Genomic DNA, 21,415 nt, shown 5'->3' with positions numbered 1-21,415 from the left:
TGTTTTACTTTAGTCCATGACGCGCTTACCTTCAGGGTCATACGTCACATGAAAACCAAAATAATTCCAAACGCCAGATCTGAATGAGAGTGGGGGAGGTCCATGTTGCAAGGAGAGCTTAACTTCTGTCTCGCTAGCTTGCCCTGCGCTCTTCCTTCTGACGATGCTGTCTGTGTTGAGCGCTCAGTGGATCTGCACTCGACAGTGCAGCCTAGGCGGAGTAGTCGAACGCAGATTCACTGAGCGCTCAACACAGACAGCATCGTCAGAAGGAAAGTTGATAAAATAAATTACAAATGTTGTATTGTTCGATACATATGCGTACCAAACCGAAAGCACTGTATCGAACGGTTTTTCATAAATTATTTTTTTAAGTTAATTTGAATATACTATATATTTATTAAAAATAAGGTGAAATATTTGATGCTTTTGAGTTTTAATTTTTATGTAAATGGATCGTTTCTCATTATCTTAGATTCATATAAAATTTCCGAAGACCAATGAAAATGTTAAACTTCTGAAAATGATGTTCATTTATACTCTCAAACGCCTGATATATTTACAACTAATGCATGAAGAATACAATATTATATTTTTTTGATCTGCTCTAGTATGTGCTCACCCTCAAATATGCAGGCAGGCGGTGGGGAAAGAGTTTGCAAATGAACAGCTGCGCAACAAGCAAACCTTCCTTAAAAAACAGGAATGTTCAGTTCCCTCTTTGTGGAAGTTCCTTGTAAAAGCAGGTGCATGCGGGAGGGAAATACTATTCATAGGAGAGCTGGTTATGAAATCAAGCAAATACTGGAGCCATAAAACCCAATCCATCTTTCAGGACAGTGGCAGAAAGGAGAGTAACATTGTTTCCATGTGCTTTGAGTGTGAGGCATGTCTGATTTCCATATAATCTCAAAGGCTAACACAAGCAAAAATGCTTTGAATATTACTGTGGAACGGAACTTACCATGCAAACAGTTTAGAGGAGAAAGAAAGCAACGTTTCATCTCTTAGTATAGGACGCATGCACTATTATGGATAGACCTTAATAAAGGAGCAGTCATCCTTAATGAGATGCATGATGGTTGATCAGCCTGTTAAATGTGTTTCATAAAACAGAACCACCTCAAACTGTTTGACTTTACTGTGGTTTGGAGTGTTTCAAACACCTCGGCCTTTACCCGTTAAATCTAAATTATTCTGTGTGTTATATTTTAAACTGTTTTCTTAAGGTGGCATCTACAACCATTTATTTATTTACCAGGAGATGGAGAGACTGAGGAGACTGTCTATAAACAAACCTCTTTCCTTCACGTAGTTCAAAGATGGAAAAGATAAAGAGATGAAATTCTGAGCATTACGTTGTTTCCTCCGTTGATATTTGGTTACCTAGTAACGCTATCACGCGCTAAAGAAACAAAATACACCCCCAGACATTAAACACCGCTGTGGCATCAGGACTTTTGCATTCAACCCCCCCCCCCCCGTGCACAAAGATTTACTACCTACAACCAGCCTGGATAGAGCTCACCTCCAAATGCTCATCCTGCTGCTTCTTCTCTGCTCAGAAAGAAGACTTTGTCTCGGGTGGCATGACCCAAGAAGTAACGTAGCTTTAGCTTACTGTAACTCAGACAACTCAAACTGAGACAGGATGACACAAAACCATGTGACACATTAATCTAAAGTGAAATCTCATGATATTTCTTGCTGCGTGTAGCTGCTCCCTAAGCTGAAAAATAACTCATGAAGACCATAGCTCGCTATAGCAAGTATCTGGTATCAATTCTAGGTGACTTCCTTGATGAGTCATTACAGTCACAAGATTTTCAGAAAACTTGACCTCTGACCAAACTTCTTCTGTTCACAAAGGTGAGTGTCCACACTGACCACCCGCCTCCCACCCAAGCAGGATGATGACAATACCCCATCAACTTTTCACAGCTGATGGGTAAAAAGGATGCGACAGCTCAGAACGTCTCCCAGAAACAAACAAACAAAAAAAATTGGGACAAAATAATCTTCTTATAATCCACAACTACTTCAAAGTTAACATTTTCATTCTGCTTTTTACACAGATCTGCTAAGTAGTTACTTATTTTATATATACATTTTTGTTGTCTTCTCTAGTGTTGTTTTTTTTTACCTTGGCCATCTGTTTTTATCTAACAAAGGCAGACGGGGAGGTAACAGAGCTGAACTGATGTCTGTATAAGAAGCAAAGCCAATATCACAGAGTGATGACACTGTAGTGTTAGACTTCACATCCCTCTGATTCTGCGGTGCTGGCGTGCTTCTTAAAAATGACACACTGTGTCCCCTTGGGACTGTTCAGGGAAACAATCAAAATAGAGTGTCATAAAGAGTGATCTCAGAGGAGTGTGAAAAGAGCTACCGACTCCTCTTTATGATTTCAAGATCGTCCTGTTTCTTGGTAATGTACAATAACATCAAAAATGCTTTTAGGCCTCCACCACCGGGGGTTTCTTTACCTAAGCTGTAGAGGCTGAGAGCTCCGTAGTCAAAGAAGTAGCAGATGTGGCGGGACTCTGCGGACATGGTGCTGAAGGTGTGTGCACAACTGGACGTGAAGGGGTAAACGCAGATGAGCATCATGTACACCAGCAGCGGCCAGGTGTAGCTGTCAGTCAGGAAGTTCAGGGTAGAGCAGAGAACGCAGAAACGCCACAGAAAGTACCTACAAAAATTAATTAACAAATTAAAAATGTATATATACAAAAATGTGACCCCATACAGGTACATGTAACTGATGCTACCGTGTAATATGTTGGCACATGCATCTGTTTCCAGGTTGTAGATTTACTACAGAGAAGTACTCTGTGACTGTGTTTCTTAATTAGCAATGTCACTGCTTCTCTCTGACATCCTGTGAGCTTCAAAGCTCTCTGACTTTACGTGTATTTTGATTCAGACTTAGTGAATTTTCCAGATGTAGCCTCCACATTTCCCCACCTGTCTGTTTTTCTCTCCAGCACTATGAGAATTTTCAAGATTAAATCTCTGACTTTCAGTGATCCTTAGAAACTCTGTCGTGTTTACACAGCTGGAACGCTGACAAATGTTCACTTTACCTCTTGCTTTGATCATGAATATAACTAGACTTGTTCAAGTCTGGTGTGAATGAAAGGACACCAAACAAAACTCACCATGTTGGGAGGAAGTGGGTCCAGATGTTGATCGTCTCGTTGTTCATTTGGAAGCTGCTGAGGATACAGTCCAGTGCTGAGCTCCTTGGGTGACGGTATCCAGAGATGATGCCATCCTCCCTGAACACCTGCGGAGCAAGCAGACAATCCAGGTGACAGGTGTGAAATTCAGCCAATCCTCGAAAAGGAAAAGCTGATCATCAAACTTCATCAGTAAGCAGAGAGTTTGCAGAACCACTGTATCGTTTAGTTACACTACAGTCCTAATGATGCTGGGTTTCTGAGGCCAATATGAGTATTTAAATTAAATAAATGTTCATTTTCACTTTCCTCTAAACATAAAACCTTATTAGATCCTTTTGATAGTCATCAAAATGCTGATATTTTTATATTTTCATCGATCTGTTGTGGAAGAAACGTTCAAAAACAATGATCATTTCCACAAAAGCCAAGTTTGCACCAAAAACTACAGAAAAAAAGTTAAAAATATGTAGCAGAACTTTACTAGTGGTAATTATTTTTTTATCTAGCCCCTTAAAGTGTCTGCATATAGTTCCACCACTGTTTTCACTACAGTATGTAGTGAAAACTTGTTTCTTTATGGTAAAACATCCATGACCGGATCCATCTGGATGTTGTAAGAGGAAAAGATGTTAAGACAAACAAAGATGACAACTATGTAAATATTTAGCAGGAGGGCTCCAATATCACTGCCAGTTCACACAGATTACAGTACAGCACAGACTACAGTGAGTTGAAGGGAAAGTTCAGGTCGATGGTAACCCGTTAAATGTTATGATTGGGTTTTTGAGATCTACTTTATTCATCACACCAGGCTCCCAGCGAACTTTATATTAAAGGCTGTCGGTTTTTACAGGTATTACCGGACTGTACACAACTCAAAAAATAAAGTAGAACAATATAACTGGAGTATATGTTGCTGATCCCAGCAACAGTTTTTAATGTTTTTATATGTGAAAAAAAACCTTTTTAAACTCCAATAACAGAAAACCAAGGGCCTAATTTTAGTCTACACACTGAACTCATGGCTGGAAACCATGCTGCAGAACTGCTGCATGCAAACTATTTGTCACTTATGAGATAAGGTCACTACAGAAGGGAGGACGGCAGCCAAAGCAGATGCTTGAACTGCAGGGCTCTGGCTCCTGCTGACAGGCTCACAGCCACAATCAGCTACCAAACTTTTTTTCTGCTGAAGTGTGAAGATTAACACTCATATGGCAGAACCATTGTGTGCAAATACACTATGGCTCAGTCTCTGAGACATGGATTAAGCCTAATCTTAAACTAAACTTCTTTCAGTTGAGATTTCTTTACTTTATGTCTATGACTGGGCTTAATGCACGTCTGTGAAACTGGCTGTATGTCTGCAAGGCTGCAAGGTGCAGTGGGTCAGGGTTCGGAGGTAATCACATGATGAAATCCTGATCGTGGAAGCAAATAAAAGCCTTGAAGTAAAAATACAAACACGGAGGTATAAAAATAATATTATGCAATTTATCATTAAGGTTAAGTGAGACAAAATCCTAAATGTCTGTGGATTTACCACACAGTTTAGACTCTGTGTAGCACACTGTGGTCCTTTTTTAAATGTGTGGTGAAAATATTGCAATTAGGAGCTTTCAAAAGTTTTAAAACTAGTTACAACTAACTAAAACAAACCAATCTGATTATTTGATCAAATTAATAAATTTTCTCCCCCTCCTTTCAGAAAAAAACAACTTTATTTAAAGCATATTACTCTCTGCTGTGCCTGTGCATTGATTAAATGATGCAACCTGATGAAACAATAATTATCATCCTACAAGAACAGCAAAAAAATAAGAAAAAAAAAAACAGGTTGCAAATTCATCTGTAGCGCATCATAGGCTCATTTACATGGAACAAACTGAAAGACTACACAGCATAAAAATATCTCTTGGCATCGCTATTGTTTGAGGCTCGAGTCATTCGTCAGGCCGGGTCATATCCTGACAGACAAACCTGAGCGTTTCCTGGTGTTACATAAGACAGTAAGAAAAAATAAACATGCATTACATAAACAGAAGAACGGATGCTTGGCTTTATAGACACGACTATTGACAAAATCATTTCTCTGAAGACTTCTACAAATAACTGATGTCTATAGTAATAATAATAATAATAATAATAATAATAATAATAATAAAGCACTGCAGCTTCTCTGCAATTAACCTTCTGAAATGCTGTGTAATGCCACAAATGCTTTAAACTTGAGTGGAGGGCTGATTATTCGTCTCATATGTATTTACATTCACCTCTTAGTCCTTAAGAGTTTAAGAATACCTTCATCTAAGGAATAGAACCAACCCACCACCTTTTCCCATCAGTTATACGGTCCTAACAGACTGGACCTGGGTACACCAGGTTACTTTCTTACCTTGGGGACTTGGTGGATGTCAAAGAGCTGAGGAAGTTTGAAGCTAAGCATGTCTGCGGGAAGCCTGATGGCACCCCTCCCTCTTTGACAAACTTCCCTGAGCCTGGCTCGCCCCCCACGGCAGAGGACGAGCCACACGGGGTAGTCAAACACCGGTATTCTTGCCGCTAGGTCTGTTCTGTTCGGGTCCCATTTCAAGCAGCGCGCCCAGCCCTGGCTCCACCCAATGCCACTACTGGCCCCAATCCCACGCCACACAGGAAACACTGCAGGGACACAAAGACATGCACACAATCAGACACCAAGATAAGACCAAAACCTTGACTTCCTCACACTGGCTCCCCATAAAAAACAAGAATATTTTTTATGATTATCCATACAATTTTGGTTACTATCAGTCAACAGTGATGTTTGGTGATACACCTGTGCATTATTAAGTGTCAGAGACTTTATTGTTAAAATATTTATACATGACTTATGAAGTGATGATCAGATTTGCTGGTTGCTTGGTGTTACTCTGATTGCATGCAAAACCTGTAATTTAAAACCAATTAAATGCACAGTATTAACTGATAAAAGACATAGCTTTCACCCCCAAATAAATAAAATAAAATCATGCACTTCTTGCAGCATCATCAATGCATCATCAAGATTTTTTATTTTTATTTTCAGAAAATAAATTCCAGTAAAAGGTTGAAGACAGAAAGTGGCTAACAGCTATTGTGAATTGTAATTTAGGGCACTGAAGGAAATGATGATGTGCTCATCATTAAATCTGACCACCTGCTTTGTTTTGGTCATCACTTTGATCCACTGAAATCCACTCGCATAAATGCACCACACCGGATAACTGGTTCATCTGATGGCCCCCACCGTTAAAGTTTATATTACAGAGTCCTCGAGTGTGACATCTCTGTGGACTGGAGCAGATGCTGAGAACAATCGCGTATTGTCGTCGCTCTTGAGACCTACCCAGACACTGATTTAAAGAATGCCCGGCATTGTCATGCTGCAGAGGCCTGTGACCAAATGCAAAAATGTAATAAGAACATGTTTGTGTGAGCCACAGCCTTGCTGACCACTGCCCACTGGCTCACAATAGGAGTGTGAGCATTGCAACTGGATCATGTGGCAGTGGAAGAGGGCAGCCTAGTCTGAATTAGACTGATTTTCTTTAACAATTTGTGGACAGATAGCAGCATTATTTACCTTTGGAAGTAATGGCAGCAAGATAGGAAGGCCAGGACGGTCAGCTGGAGCCTACCGATGCTCATGACTGCATTGTATCTAACAACATCTAACCATTTCCTTCTCCAAAAATGTATCTTTTGCCTTGTTTTTACCCGTGTCTGGTAATATGTATTGCACTAACACCTTCTGAAAGTTGAAGTAATGCACCTGAAAGAAGAACACGTTTAACTGCCAAACACAGGAGTGATAAAACCTGTGTAGCCTGGTGAGGTTTGATGCTACTGTTCAAACAGGTTAAACGTGCACAGCAAAGACTATTGTGACTGAAACAGAAGTTCTGACAAACGGTAAAGCTAGCACCTTACAAGTCTATCCCACTATGCATATACTCTAAGAATACTAAAATATCTCCCAGCAAATATGAAATAGTATTAGGCTCAATCTTGAATTAGTTTAGGGCATTTCTGGCCTCAGTTACCATACTCCAAATTTTTTAAGTAGTTTGGAGAACATGAAAAAGAGTTCAAGGTGTCCAAATTCCCCAGATCTCAGTCCAGTTGAGCATCATCCCCTCTGGCAGGGTGAGAGCAACAAGAAGGGGCCGCTGCTTACTGCACCCCAGCTGCAGGCCCCGGCCTATTAACAGTGACAAAGTGCGCTTTGTGGAGGCTAAAGCCTTGAGAGTACAGGGACCAAAGGATGACTGTTACACGCTGCACTGGATGGAAATGAGGCATCTCACAAACACACCCACACACACATACAACAGAGTCCCACCATTGCTCAAGTGCTCGGTGCACTAGCATGCAAGCACGCTGGCACAAATCCTGCATTCACTATGGCTGGAAAGCATAGCTGCACACAAACAACTTATAATACCACAGAGCTTGAGTTAATAAAAGCTACTGACATCCACAAGGTTCACACCTAGAAAAAAAGCTCATTTAGATTCAGATCATTGGCAGTGTGCCACCAATCATTTAGTGTGAGATGTAGGTGTGTTTTTGTTGGAAGGTGTGTGAATGCTGCGAATGTTAATTCTTTGTACTCAGCCTCGGGGACCAAAACAAGTGAAAGATATATGTTTTTATATTGAATTCTAGACAGATAAGTCAATGTTTAAATGTGAAATGAAATATGAAGAGTCCCAGCCTTCTTCTTGGGACTCTCATGTTAAAGTTTAACAAAGTTAAAAAGCATATTTACAGCTTGGTACACAAAACAGTTTTGGCCTCTGTGGATAATTTCCTCCTTCCCAACAAATTTATGGGTTGGGATTTTTTCACACTGATTATACGTTCTGCATCCAGAAGTCCACTACGGTCCGATTGATGCAAATTTCATCATAGAGTGTGAGTCCAAAGGTCCGTGCTGTTGTTCGCATGGATGGCGATTTTTTTGTGAGTGTATGGACTCGTCTGCATAGACTTTGCACTACAACACATCAGCGGCACTTATGCAGAGGGAAGAAGACTTCAGAGAAATAGAACAAGAATAGAACAACAGAACTTGGCCGTCACATCTCCAGGTGTCTGTGTCTTTATCCACAGCAGAGTATAAGGCTTCCAGCCTGCATTTGTGCCTTTTGGAAGCATTTCTCATGGAGTTATGTGACAGGATATCTACCGTAAATTATCCTGCTCCATGGTAGAGACCTTAAAAGAAGATTGTGCTTTAGTTTAAAGTACTCGAGTTTCACTCTCCTGTTCATCTGTTACTTGGGGCTGGGCGGTACGGTGGTGCGATGGTTAGCACCAGCTAGAAGGTCCTGGGTTTGAATCCAGACTGCGTCTGTCTGTCTCTTGCCTTTGCCTGCTATGTCTGCTAAATTATTCCAAGCAATACTACAAGCTGATCGAATATTGAAAACTGACAAAAGGTCTTGTGTCTCCAAGACCTGAGCTCTTTACTATTACTAGTTTATAATAAAAGTGAACTAAACATTTGCCAGGTAAATGCTTTTAATGTGAAGTTCCAACAGAAAGAAATATTTGAACAGAAATCCACTTTTTTCTCTGGAATGTCGCCAAAGACATCAGGTCCACAATAATGCAAATGTACAAATACTGCAATACTTTTGTCAGTGGGACACAGGCTCAGTCACCTCCATGTTAGACACTGACTTAATGCATTTAAAAGAACATTTCTGAGATAACCATTTTAGGAAACAGAAAGCTTGAATGGGTTCCCAGTTCACATTCAGTGCAGGCTCAAAGAAAAGCATCAAACATCAAACACAAGAGGCAACATCCACCTGTAGCCTGAAGCTCAGGACCAGAGCCAAATCAGCACAACATGTTGAGCATTCAATAAACAAACAGCGCCTGAAAAAGCTGATAAGTAGTCAAATGAGGGAGTGCCACCTTTTTCTTTTTTTCTACACAGCTTTGGATTAGAGCATAGGTGTCAAACTCTGGCCCGCGGGCCAAATTTGGCCCACAGCCTAATTACATTTGGCCCGCGAAGCCAAACCAAATTACTATTAGAGCTGGCCTACTGCTATTATATATATTGTTTAGTATTAAGATTTGCTTGTTCCATATTCAGTTTTTCAGCAAAACTTGTTTGAGTCCATAAGAAAAGATTCATTTTTATATCTAGATTTTTTTTTCCAGTAAATATTAACGTCAGCCCGCGACCTTGTTCCAGTTTTGAATTTTGGCCCACTGTGTATTTGAGTTTGACACCCCTGGATTAGAGGATGTAACCAAACAAGAGGAAAAGTAATCTAGTAATGAATGTGCCAAAGACACTACAGCTCCATGACAGGCTCAAAACTCGAGCCTCATCTTCACCCCACCCTTCTTCCTGAGGCCGTGCTCCCTTGACAGATTAACTGAGCCTTTCGGGAAGCCCTCTGCAAGGATGTGTTCAGATGGCAAAACGCACACAGAAATTTGTTTGTTGGACACACAACATTGAGCCTCATTAACACAGACGGGAACAAAGAAAAGGTTTAAATCCTGTGAAAATATCAGTAAGAATATCTCCCAAACTGTCACCCTGTCCACTACACGCGAGGTGTTTACATGTGCTTGTCTGTGAGCGCTAAAGGCACCCACACTTTCTTTCCAGAACTGTGAATTGTGATAAACCTTGCTCGGGCATTTTCATTGGCCTGAGGTGTCAGACTGCACATTTCCCACAAAGTTATGCACGTGCACTCTGCGCTGCACGTGTGACAGTGTTTGTCAGCATCTTCAGGCTCTGCTCAAACACGTCCAGGACAGAAGACGACAACCCAACAGAACACATGCAGTAAACATTTCAGAGGGCTTGCCGTCGGTTATTGCACCATCAACCATTCCCATTTATATTAACAATTACATATTTTATGAGTAATGCAGTCTGCTGTGATGATTTTCATCCTCCAAGCATCCACCCAAGAGGACAGGCCCGCACAGGCTACAACCGCCTGTTTGCGTTCGACCCTTGAGAAAATTAACAATGAGCAGGGAACCAGTTTTTCAAGTTAGGAAAACTCAACTGTTCCTCAGCACATGCAAAGTCTGATTGTGTCACATTAGGTCCCAGCAGAAAAACTGGTGTACAGCAAATTTCACGCTAAGCTTATTATGCGCAAAAACTATTTTAAACATCGATTTAGTGTTTTAAGTCTTTTATCAAGCTACATGCTCACAGATCAGTGGTTCAATTTCACTAGAACACTTAATCTACCGTATACTAGAGCTGGATAAAACTAAATATTTAACCTAAAATAATTTTATAGATATATGAGACAATGTTGTCATTATGAAGTTCACTGAACTCATTGAGAATTGTGCTGTGCCAGAACGATCATGTTGTTGGGATAGCGGTAAAGCCGCATCGGGTTAGGCCGACACATACAGCGTAGGAGGAGCGCCTGTGCTAATATTTGAGCTGCTGCAGCCGCAGACACCAGCAGGTTAGGAGTGCGAACGAGACAAAAGACAAAATGACAGCAGGAAGTGTAAATAAAAACTGGAGTGACAGTGTCACCAAACACGATGCTCTGACTCACACAGCCCGAGGATCAAAAGTTGAGGTGTTGAAAAGAAGGGTCAGAGGAATTCAGCAGTGTGGAGATATTTTGGCTGTTTGAAGCCTGGCAAAGAAGCTGAGCAGCCCGCACTCCACACTGCATCGAAGTTTCCACAAAGGCAGGATATACTGTGGCAAGACACGATGCCAGTAAAGCAGAGTCGAAAATGTCGACTTTAAGTGGCTCATTAAAGTAATTGACCCTCATTATCAACTCCACAGACGGCACTTTCCTAGCTATACATGGAGTGGAGAGAGACAGCTGAACAGCTGGGTCACGCTTCACTACCATATCTGATTGTTGGTCAAGTCACACATCTGATCCATATGAGGCTGACTGCCCACTTGAATTAAGACAGCTTGAATCTGCGCAAAATAAACGATATAGTGCGAAGACGGCTTTTTTATTTAGAACTGATTTTGTATTAATGACTAGCTTATTTATTTGGAAAAGACCAAAGAATTCAGTTTAGCATTTTCTTGTGTTCTTTTGTAACACTTGAAACATTTAACTGGTCATAAGAGCACACTTTTATGTCAGAGTGCTCTTATTTAGTGCCACATCTGTACCTATGTCATTTATTTTAAATACATCATTTTGTACAGTATATTTAACATGTTCAATTCATAAAGTTTTTGTTTCCATATCATTCTCTCACCCACTCAGATAAAAGCTATTGTTAAGCCAACTTTTCTTCTCATTGGCGGACCTTCAAAATTAAAGTTCGAATACCAGGTGGGCGGGGCTTCTGTGCTTACAGCCACAGCAGTATGCCAGAGATGATCATACTGGGGAGCAGAAACCAGAATGTCAATGACACAATAGCTCATTCAGCTCACAATCCATCTCTATTCACAGGCTTTCTGCCTGCAAACTGGCAAATATGACCTTGACTGCAATTTCGTGAACACCCATAAATGATGTCTGGGTGCATGTTTCTCTAAAAATCTGGCCAATACTCTGGGAACAATTCTTCTCTATTGTGGACGGACACCTCGCCATGGCATAAACTGCCTCAAACGGACGATTTAGAGCAAACTAAAGCCTCAGCTTTGGTTTGTATAGGAGCTAAATGTTTTCAGCTTTGGTTCATATAGAACCCACGATTTGAAAATAATATATTAGAAAAGCATTCACCCCAGAAAACACAATAAAATATTATTTTGGAATATGTGACATTTCTTAAAGCCTAAGCTAACTTATTCAGTTTATTTGTCAGAGGTATTCTGTTCAGAGGAAGTCGTCTCTCCACTCTGTCAGGGTTTTTGGCTTTCTATCGGATTAAAAGAAACAATCTGAAGACGTTATCTTGGACATCTTTCACCACTTTCATAGAAAAATGAATGACCACAAGCAAAACTAAGTACCCACACACTAAATGTGGATGCTTTTATAGCACCAAACACTACCAAGCTGTGTCTCATGAGTGTCAGTGATAAGTATGGATGCTGACAAGACTGTACTCTTATTTAGTGCCATTATTGATTCTGCTTACAAGTAGTCTTCTAAGATAATATAAAATATAAAATTTATACAGGTGGGGAGATGCTCTACTGCAATAATTCTGACATCATTCTTTGCAAAAGAAATTGTCCAAAAAACATAAAAGGAAGTGATAATTTCTCAGGAATGTGACTCTAAAACAGAACTGGAACTGGCTTTTGATTCCGAGCATCCAGCATATAATGATGTAATGCTGAAGACACGATGGAGGAAAGAAAAAATGCACTAATTCCTGGAAGCTTGACTATAGTCTGTACTGCACATTACGTGGAAAAGTGAGCCCAAATATGTGGCTTCAATCATGCTTGATGCCTGAAAGCTTCATGCTCACCTGCAAGACGACTGGAGAACATTAATGTCCCCATCAGCATCCAAGGCAGAGGGCGTCTGCTCTGTGACTCAAGATTATGACAGATTTAAATGCTTTTTAGATACAAGGTAAGCAGGCTTCTTGTTAATAATCCAAAAATGCTTTAAGTGGAAAAAAACAAGAAACTGAAACATAAAAACAAATGATTGTGTTTATCGGTTACATATGAACTACGCAACCCTGACTCAGTATTTGAGGTTACTTTGAAACATAATGGGATAACCCTGCAGACAGAACGTCCACTCACTCGATCATGTGATATGTTTTGTAACTTCCCTCTGGTTGAAGTCACGCTGCAATGCTTCTCCTAGGTGTTCCTACTTCATCACGCCTTTTCTGGTAACAGATTACATGCCACATAAGGACTGCGCACTGTTATGAAACATGTTGATTTGACTTCCTGTGCCAGATCAAAACACTAAATCACTATCAGTTCTTTCATTTCTATTGCATTATTGATTCAAGTGGACCATTGAACTACCCAGTTCTGAATACTTGGCACAATCTAATAGAAGAGTCAGCCAGGGAATGCAGTATCAAATGGAAACCAGCTGACATGATACAAAAGAAAACAGGACCGGCTTGACTCCAAACTGAGATAAGGCAGCAACTGCCAAAAACAATGAATATGTCTAAACTAAACAACTAACCTGGGAAAAAGCCTGCAAATACCTGCTCAGGTGTCAGACTTCTCATTTTGTGCAACACACACATCTTTTGCTGCACAAAAACTATTGTTAAATCCAAAAGACAGCAGAATTCCTCTAATATTTCTGACCAATTCATTTTTGTTAAAAACACAAAACACAGTTACTCTTCGCATAGTCGTATTTGGAGGACATACAGTGTCGAAATAAAATTTAAAAAAAAACTTAATAAAACTGCTAATAAAGGCTCCAAGACAAAGTAAAAAAGCAACAATCATTTTGTCAAAGACACTTATGTTTTGATCTTCCACTGTAGGGAAGACTAGCAATGCCAAAACCAAAACTAAATAACTTGTTTGTTTTTAAACATAGGCAACAATTATTCTAGAAACATTTATATTTTCTGATCAAATTTATTTATTCATTTGCTTAATCTGGTTTTCTTTTATTAAAACACAGAAGGCCACAACTCCTAACATTCATGAAGCTTAAACTTAAACCTTTATTTAATTCTTTTTCTATTATGTTATTTTTCTTTTTTTTTTAAGTTGTTTTTGGCGAGAAACATAAGTTCTTTGAAACGTCGTGGGGGGAAAAAAGTTTCGCTCTTCTGGCAAGTTCTTACAATGTGGAAAAATCCATGCTGGAAAAACACTGCAGGAGTATTCGCCTGAACACATCTCCAGGGAAACGGTTCGGGAAAACATGTTGGTCACATGCAGCTAATTCTCATAATAACTGTCTCCGTTCTTCAGCAACGTGTGTTCTCTGTTTTCTCCTCTTTTTCTTCCCAATTTCCTAAACGCGACATTCCAAGAATTCCTACCCTAACACAAGCTGGATGAAAAAGAAAAACGGTCTAGATGCTGGACTTCCAGCTGCAGACAAACAACAGTCTCTGCTGTAAAGAGTCTCAGCTGCAAAACTTCAACCTTTCAGCGACGGACAGCGAGACCAAAAGCAGAGAATGAAATCTTAGTGTGTGTGTAACACAAATATTCTAAATGCGCAGACGTACCGCGACCCTCGGGCATGGGGAGGGATTCCTCTCCTTCGATCCGCGTAAAAACGCTGAAGTCTTCCTGTGGGCGACAACCAGGGCTGGGTGTCTTCACTTTCCCGTACCTCGGCTTCACTGTGCAAGGTCTCCACACAGCCTCCTTTTCTCTTCTCCCACGCGAGCCAGTAGGAAGCGCCGCTTCGTGCTCACGTGGATCGCAGGAGTAACAACAACACGAGCCATGTGTGTCCACCCTGTGAGCGCGCGCTACTGCTGAATGGACAGTGACAATGGTTTGGTGTAAACCGCGCCCAAAATGGCAAATTTGGTAGTTTCCCTACTGCACATATTTGTATATGTACACATAGGGAGGCTATATACTCATATTTACCCAGAGAGGTAGGAGCAAAAATTTCCATATTAAATGTATTTACATGCATGGGGACTGAAACTTCTCTCTGGGTATTCCAGCTTCCTCCCACAGTCCAAAGACATGCAGTTAGTGGGGTTAGGTTAACTTGTTAGTGTAAATTGCCCACAGGTGTGAATGTGAGTGTGAATGGTTGTCTGTCTCTGTGACAGAACAGCAACCTGTCCAGTGTGAACCCTGCCTCTCACCCCTGGCAGCTGGGACAGGCTCCAGATTCTTAGTCTTTTAATGACATTTTGTACTGCAGACGATGAGATAATCAGTCCTTACAATTTTACTCAGTCTGAAATTGTTCCACAATTTGAAGATTCTGCCCATCTTTACTACTCTGTCCTTCGAAGATGCTCTTTTTATACACGCAGTCATGTTATCGACCTACTCCCATTTAATGAGGAGAAAAATGTTCCTCAGCCTGCTTGTTTTTACTTCTCTTCATTTTTCAGCCTTTAGTTGCCACCCCCCTGAAATTGTAAATACTTTGAAAATTTACCATTTTAGCAAACATTTGATATGTTTTATATGTTTTATAAATGGAACTGTGGAAAAAAAATGTGTTTATGACATTTGCAAAATATTACATTACATTTTTATTTACATTTTACAAAGGACTACAACAGTTTTGGAATTCAGGCTTGAAATATGAAGGACTGAATATGACAAAACTAGAAATTTACAAATTCATTCTATTATTCAATTATTTATTTACGTGCATGGTTGGTTTTGTATAAGGTATGGCATAGAGGTCATAAAAGTAAAAGAATGTAAAACTCATAATCTAGCACATTTATGGACTTTACTTTTCTGCATTCCTCCTAATGACCAGCAGAGGATGAGGCCTCTGTTTGCAAAATAAACAAACAAACAAATAGATAAATAACTGTTGGCTTTTATTTATGAGCTCAATAAAAACTTTACTGATAATTTTATGTCCTCATTCACTTCTCTTAGTATTATTTGATACAACATGATCTACAGTAAAAAGAGACTATTAAGCAGAATACCCTTTAGGGCATGGCTTTCAATGAAAACCAGTCAAGTCAAGTAGAAACTAATGGAGGCAGGACGGTAAAGAGGAAATAGTAACCGTGGGAAAGAGTAAAGTCCTGTGAATCAGTAACGTGGGTCTAGTGGTGGAAAGAAACAGTACATTTATTCAACCACTGACTTATAAGTGCAGTTTTGGGGTTTTTTGTTAAGTAGTACTTTTTAAGCATTTGTTGATGTTTATGATTGTGCAGTATTTTAACATGAAAGTTAATAAGTGATTATATTTGTGGATATATACTATGAAACACAACCAGCAGCACGGTGGTGCTATACTTAGCACAGTTGGCGCAGGGCGAGGGTTTGAGTGTTTCTGTGGGGAGCTTGCATGTCCTCTGCACGGCTTTTCTCTCAAACTTTGTGTCCAAAATATAGTGCTTTGTGAGGGCTTATCATATTAAGTAAGACTAATATTATCTAAATTTTGGCCATTTCCATAAATGCTTAAAAAAACAACTTCCACTTCGTTAAAACTCGTGTAAGCTTATATTAAGCTCAGTATGTGCTGCGTTATGAAGCCACAGAAGTGGCTGTTGCCTCAGGCACAAACAATAATTACTGACATACCTGGTATTAACTCTCCCTCCTTTATGTTGGAGATGTTTTTGGCTCCAGGGCTGCCCAACCCTTTGGACCTACACAGCAGTGTAACACTATGACTCAGCTCTTAAGGAGATGTACAATTTGGATCAAGTGCAAGACCAGTCAGTAGGCCAGTGCTCCACCACTACGGTCCAGACTGAAACTTCTACACCTAACTAGCCTCCAAAGATAGCGTGGTAAGTATAGAACAAAACACAAGCAGAAAGGGGTCAAAGTTGAAAAGCTGGTCATCTAAAACCTGTAAACAGATAGATTAATAAATGATTATTACAACTGTAAAATTCCTTAGGGATGTTATTAAAAAATGCAAATCATTTTAAAACTACTTCATATAAGTCACTGGGATACTGACCTAATTACTGAGTAATAATTGGTCTATAACTTTCCTTCTAAGCTCTCATTTCATGAAACACTAAAACTGAATTGATAAGAAGTTTGATGATAACAGGTAGTAAATATCAATTAGCTATGGGTGTCTTGCTGTTAACAGTAAAATATGGAATTGTAGTGAAATGTTTGCAGCCTAAATAAAGCTTGTTAAAACATACATGATCTCTCTCTGCTCAGATCTCTGTTGCCCTTGTGGCTTATTCACTACCCTTATAGATATGACTTGCAGGACTAGCCCCATGTTTACTGTTCAGGTTAGTATTCAGTGAGTTTCCACAAGAAGACTGCAGAAACATCTGACAGATTTCAGCAACACTGTAGCTGCCAATTTGCTTTTTTCTCTTTTGTTAAAAAACCCCTTTATCGTGAAATTAAGCATCACATTACCTCGGTAAATGAAATAACAAAAAGCATCTGATCATGACTCACTTTTGACCAAAGGCTACTTTGGTTTGGTTTGTTTCTGCAGACCTGTAATATATTTGAGGTTTTAACCTCGCGGTCCTCACTGACTTTGAGACTTCCTCAAACACCACCATGACAAAACTTCTTTGGTTTTTTTCAACATGTCTAAACAGCCATGAGATGGACTGTTACATAATGCGGTACACGCATTCATGCCGCTCAGAGGAGTGATCCTGATGACTTCCACTGATCTGCTGCTTTTGTCTTTCAGTAAAAAAAAAGAAAATTAAAAATGACTGAAAAGTTACGCCAGCAGCCCCTTGCACCCAGAATGTGGCCTTCCTTCTTTTAGAACAACATTTAAAATATACATAGACAAAATAAAGAAATAGCCCTAAAACATTTTGTTTCTATAACATGTCATATCTTTTTGAGAAGCACAGATTAAGCTACCTTCTTCAGTGCTGCTGTACTCGAGCTGTGTTTGAATTACAGCTCCTGGGTCGTTGCTGCCCATTTAAATAGTGCTGACCTGTTAACTGGACTGCACCATGTTTCTCTGGCAGTGGTGATATTTTGTAGTGCAGTTTTGCTGTTGAATTTTAGTTTTCTTTAAGAGGGTTTAGTTATTATTTTATCCTTTGTTTGCTTTGTTGATCTTCGGCAGCTTAAACTGACAGGGTTTTTGTAGTTTGTTTCAATACTCATGTCTTAGTTTATCCTCCTTGTGTGTCTTAGTAAGGTTGTGTTGCTGGATTCTTTCACTTGATGCTTGAGGTAGATTTCTGCCTCAAATTATTATAAAATAGTGTCATATTAATTTTATGTCAGTAAAATTTAAAACGTTTTTCAAAATCTCCTGTACATGAAAAAGTCTACTTGGTCAGAGGGAATTATGCTGCACGTTAACAGATGACAACCACCAGAATCAGGAGGAATCATCCTCTGGAGAGGATGCGCTCACTGACAGCATCGTCAAGCCATGATTGCCTCATGACAGAGGTAAACACAGTGATGTCTGTGATACTGGTCAAATACTGGAAGTCACTCCGTAATGCCTCAGCAAAACCAATCACACCTCTAGCAGCACGGTGACACTTCCTCAGGATTACAGTTACTCAAGTTGCCTGCGACTTGCTGTCACTTCTACTTTGCACATGATTATTTACGTCAGCCTTCTCATGAACCTGCAGGGAGACTCTTTTGTCTAAGCTTTGACCAGATAGGACATCCTGTTTTATTCAGCGCCAGACAAACATTCAGTTTCACTGCCATCGTACGCCCTGTTTGAGTTCATCCAAACTCAGAACTGTGTGACTTTAAACACAAAGGACATTTTAGTTTCACGCATGCCTTCCTGACAGCACCGCTTCATTTCACTGCACTATTCAAAGCAGCTGTTTGAAAGATTAGGAAGCATTGAGACATTTCTTTGCTGCATCATTACTGGCTAAAAATTTTAAATTCCAAATTGGAAACTGGGCTCAGTACTACATATGAATGACATACTTGCCAAAATATGTCATTGATATTTTAAGGCTGCTGAAAAAAACACTGCCTTTGCTGTAACGTTTTGTCAAAATATATCCAACAAATGAAAAACACCCACATCAAATCCATCTGTAAAGCACATTACCATACATTCTTAAAATAGCCTTGCATATTCACCAGAAAGAAAGAAAGAAAGAAAGAAAGACAAAAAACTGAAGGGTTGGCCCCGCCCCCTTTAACGCAACATTAGTTATAAAACTCTCCAGCACATGTGCAGTGACCCCCAGCTGCACATGTTCCTCCTCCCAGAATGAGATCATCAAGTTTGTCTCTTTGGTATTGTCTCAAGTTCAAGTTTGAACATTTTAGGGCTCAAACATTAGCATTAAATAATTCATTAAAAATGAAAAACATATTAAGAATATTTAGTTTAGTTTTACTTTGTCAGTAATCATTCAAATGATATCAAGCACATCACTAATGAGTTGCTGATACTTGAATTCAATGAAAAAAATGACACAAGTGCTCCATTCAAGATAAGAGGATTATCAGCCAAATGCATAAAAAGTAACGGAAAAAGTGCTGATAAGCACAAAAACCGGACAGTTTACTTTCATGAATATGTTAATGATGTGTTGCATCTTTGCTTAAAGGTTTACGATCATGTTTTACATGTAAAATGTGAAGTAATTTTAACTCGGGTGTAGTGATAGCTTCTTTTTTCACTGCCTGAAATTACAAATACTAAAAGTAAAAGTACCTTAAAACCACATTTGAGTGCATATGAGAAACGCATCGCGTTACTGTGCAAACTGTTAATCAGAAGCAGCTTTACAGACTCTCCTGTTATTATTGTAAGTACATAAAAAACGCTAAGCAAGAGCACGCAGGCGCGAACGCGCGTAAACAAAGCCTGATGCAGGATGCGCAGCGCAAACACGTGTATGGCCTGAACATTGCTACACAGCACATTTGTACGATTCCTCCCCGCAAAAAGGAGTTGCGACTTACGAGGAAAACCCTCCAGTTTCACTTTACGGGAGGAAGGGGAGTGGGTGCACAGAATCATTACACAGTTCCTAGAAAGAGATGCACCGAGTCGGGCGGGAGTCCCTGCTATGAGGAGAGATCGTCGCCGAGCTTATGAGCAGCACTCTGGTCTAACCCTCCAGCTTCGTGTGTCCGCTCCTGGGTGATTCCGGTGAAAACAAGAGAAGAAACATTTTGGGGGCAGGAAAGAAAAACTTCCATTTCCATCAAAATGCCCCATTCGGTTTCGTTCCTGTTGTATCAAACACGACCCCTCCTCTACTCGTCTCCCTTTCCCTCTGCACATTCCTGCACTAACAAAATAAAAACACTGCCGGATCCCCTAGTGTTGGAATCCCACTCCTCGGGCTGGATGTGGAGAAGAAAAGAAACCTTGTTTTCACGGTCGGGAGACAACAACAAGAGGACACGAGCTCCGGAAACACCGACAGAGAGGGAAACATTTACAGTGACAGTATGAAACAATGAGGCATACTGCTAAACTATAAACAAACAGAAACAAATGCACGAAAGCGGCGATAGGCGCACATGTAGATTTCAACCACAGAGAAGTTACTTACGCATAAACTCCAAGCAGGCGAGACATTTCCCCAAAGCGAGCACAGACCCCTGCATGGACATTTCTCACACAGATTACAGATGCTTTTAACTAAGGGGGGTAAATCTAACAAGTTTTGCGTATGTTTAAACCGTTCATCCTGTCCCTGCAGCCCGGTCCTTCCACTCCAAAGTCCCTGCAGCTTCACAGCTTCATGAGCTCTCAGAAAGAGGATTGATTCGGGTCAGCGAAGTTTCCCAACCCCCTTACCCAGCAAAATAAATGGGCCAACACCGATGCCAGCCGCCTGCTGCTGGGGTGGCACTGGCTCTGCTGCCAGGGGATTGGTTATTCTGTGTGCTCGGTCAGTGGTGGGCACTGGGCCTGGGACAGAGAAGAACACAAGAGATGGAAGAAAGAAGAGAACGAATGGCACATGGAGACCTAGTTTGAGAGAGGCCTTGGATAGATTTGCAGAGTTGAGAAGGTTTGGGTCACTCAGGTTCGCTGCAGGGATTTTAGATCTGGAATTTGAGTCTTTGTGTTAAAGTCAGACTCCTACTCAAGTGCAAAAGCTTTAGCATCAAAATATTGTCAAAGTACCTAAAGATCTTAACTATTGATTCACTGTATATCACACTTTTATGTTGCAGCTGGAGTTTTATCTACACTGCTCAACAAATCATGGGAACATCACAGCACAATACAAAGTCAGTTACACTTCAAGGATAGCAGTGATTCCACATCACCTGCTTTGGTGCAAATCAAAGTGTCAACAACAGCAAAACTTGCATACCAGCTTCAGGTTTGAACCTGCCCCAGACATCACGAGCAACGGGTGAATCTGACTGAAAAAAGGACACCACACCTCGTAGGGTAGCCACTCTGAAGCCATACTTTAAATCATTCTGCTTTATAATTCAATTTAAAAAAAAAGGGGGCATAATTTATAAAAATTAACATAATATGGTGTTAAATAAGGTTTGAAACTGGTGACAAACTGTTGACCTATCAGAGTGCTCATAAATTGAATAAAAAGTCATTTTCCTAGAGACAATTTGGTTTCTCTTTAAAACAAAACAGTTAATCAAAGTGTTTTTTAAACCACCATCTGTAAAGGAAGTTAATTGAGGAAACAGGTGCTGG

The 21,415-nt window shown here is 40.1% G+C and overlaps 1 protein-coding gene across 4 annotated transcripts in view; it reads right to left on the bottom strand.

Annotated features, from left to right (window-relative positions):
* Window positions 1-21,079, bottom strand: part of paqr6 (progestin and adipoQ receptor family member VI) — a 32,135-nt gene extending 11,056 nt beyond the window's left edge. The window contains exons 1-4 of one of the 4 annotated variants that reach the window (XM_085423843.1): window positions 20,292-21,079; window positions 5,584-5,849; window positions 3,165-3,292; window positions 2,490-2,695 (exon numbers count right to left, since the gene is read on the bottom strand). In XM_085423843.1, coding sequence (XP_085279969.1) covers window positions 2,490-2,695; window positions 3,165-3,292; window positions 5,584-5,849; window positions 20,292-20,352 — 661 coding nt within the window. In that variant the 5' untranslated portion in view covers window positions 20,353-21,079. Of the gene's footprint in view, window positions 1-2,489; window positions 2,696-3,164; window positions 3,293-5,583; window positions 5,850-12,632; window positions 12,839-14,336; window positions 14,544-19,692; window positions 20,236-20,291 lie in introns of those variants that run through there. The other 3 variants (XM_085423844.1, XM_085423846.1, XM_085423845.1) reach the window with 3 other exon arrangements.
* Between the last annotated feature and the right edge of the window lie 336 nt (window positions 21,080-21,415).

This window comes from Rhamphochromis longiceps, linkage group LG11, assembly GCF_057381845.1.
Source record: "Rhamphochromis longiceps isolate RC_006_pf linkage group LG11, R_longiceps_female_GT1.1, whole genome shotgun sequence".
In the NCBI taxonomy this organism is placed as follows: Eukaryota; Metazoa; Chordata; class Actinopteri; order Cichliformes; family Cichlidae; genus Rhamphochromis; species Rhamphochromis longiceps.
Note: the sequence above shows the minus strand (reverse complement) of the source record. Positions and strands in the feature narration are given on the sequence as shown.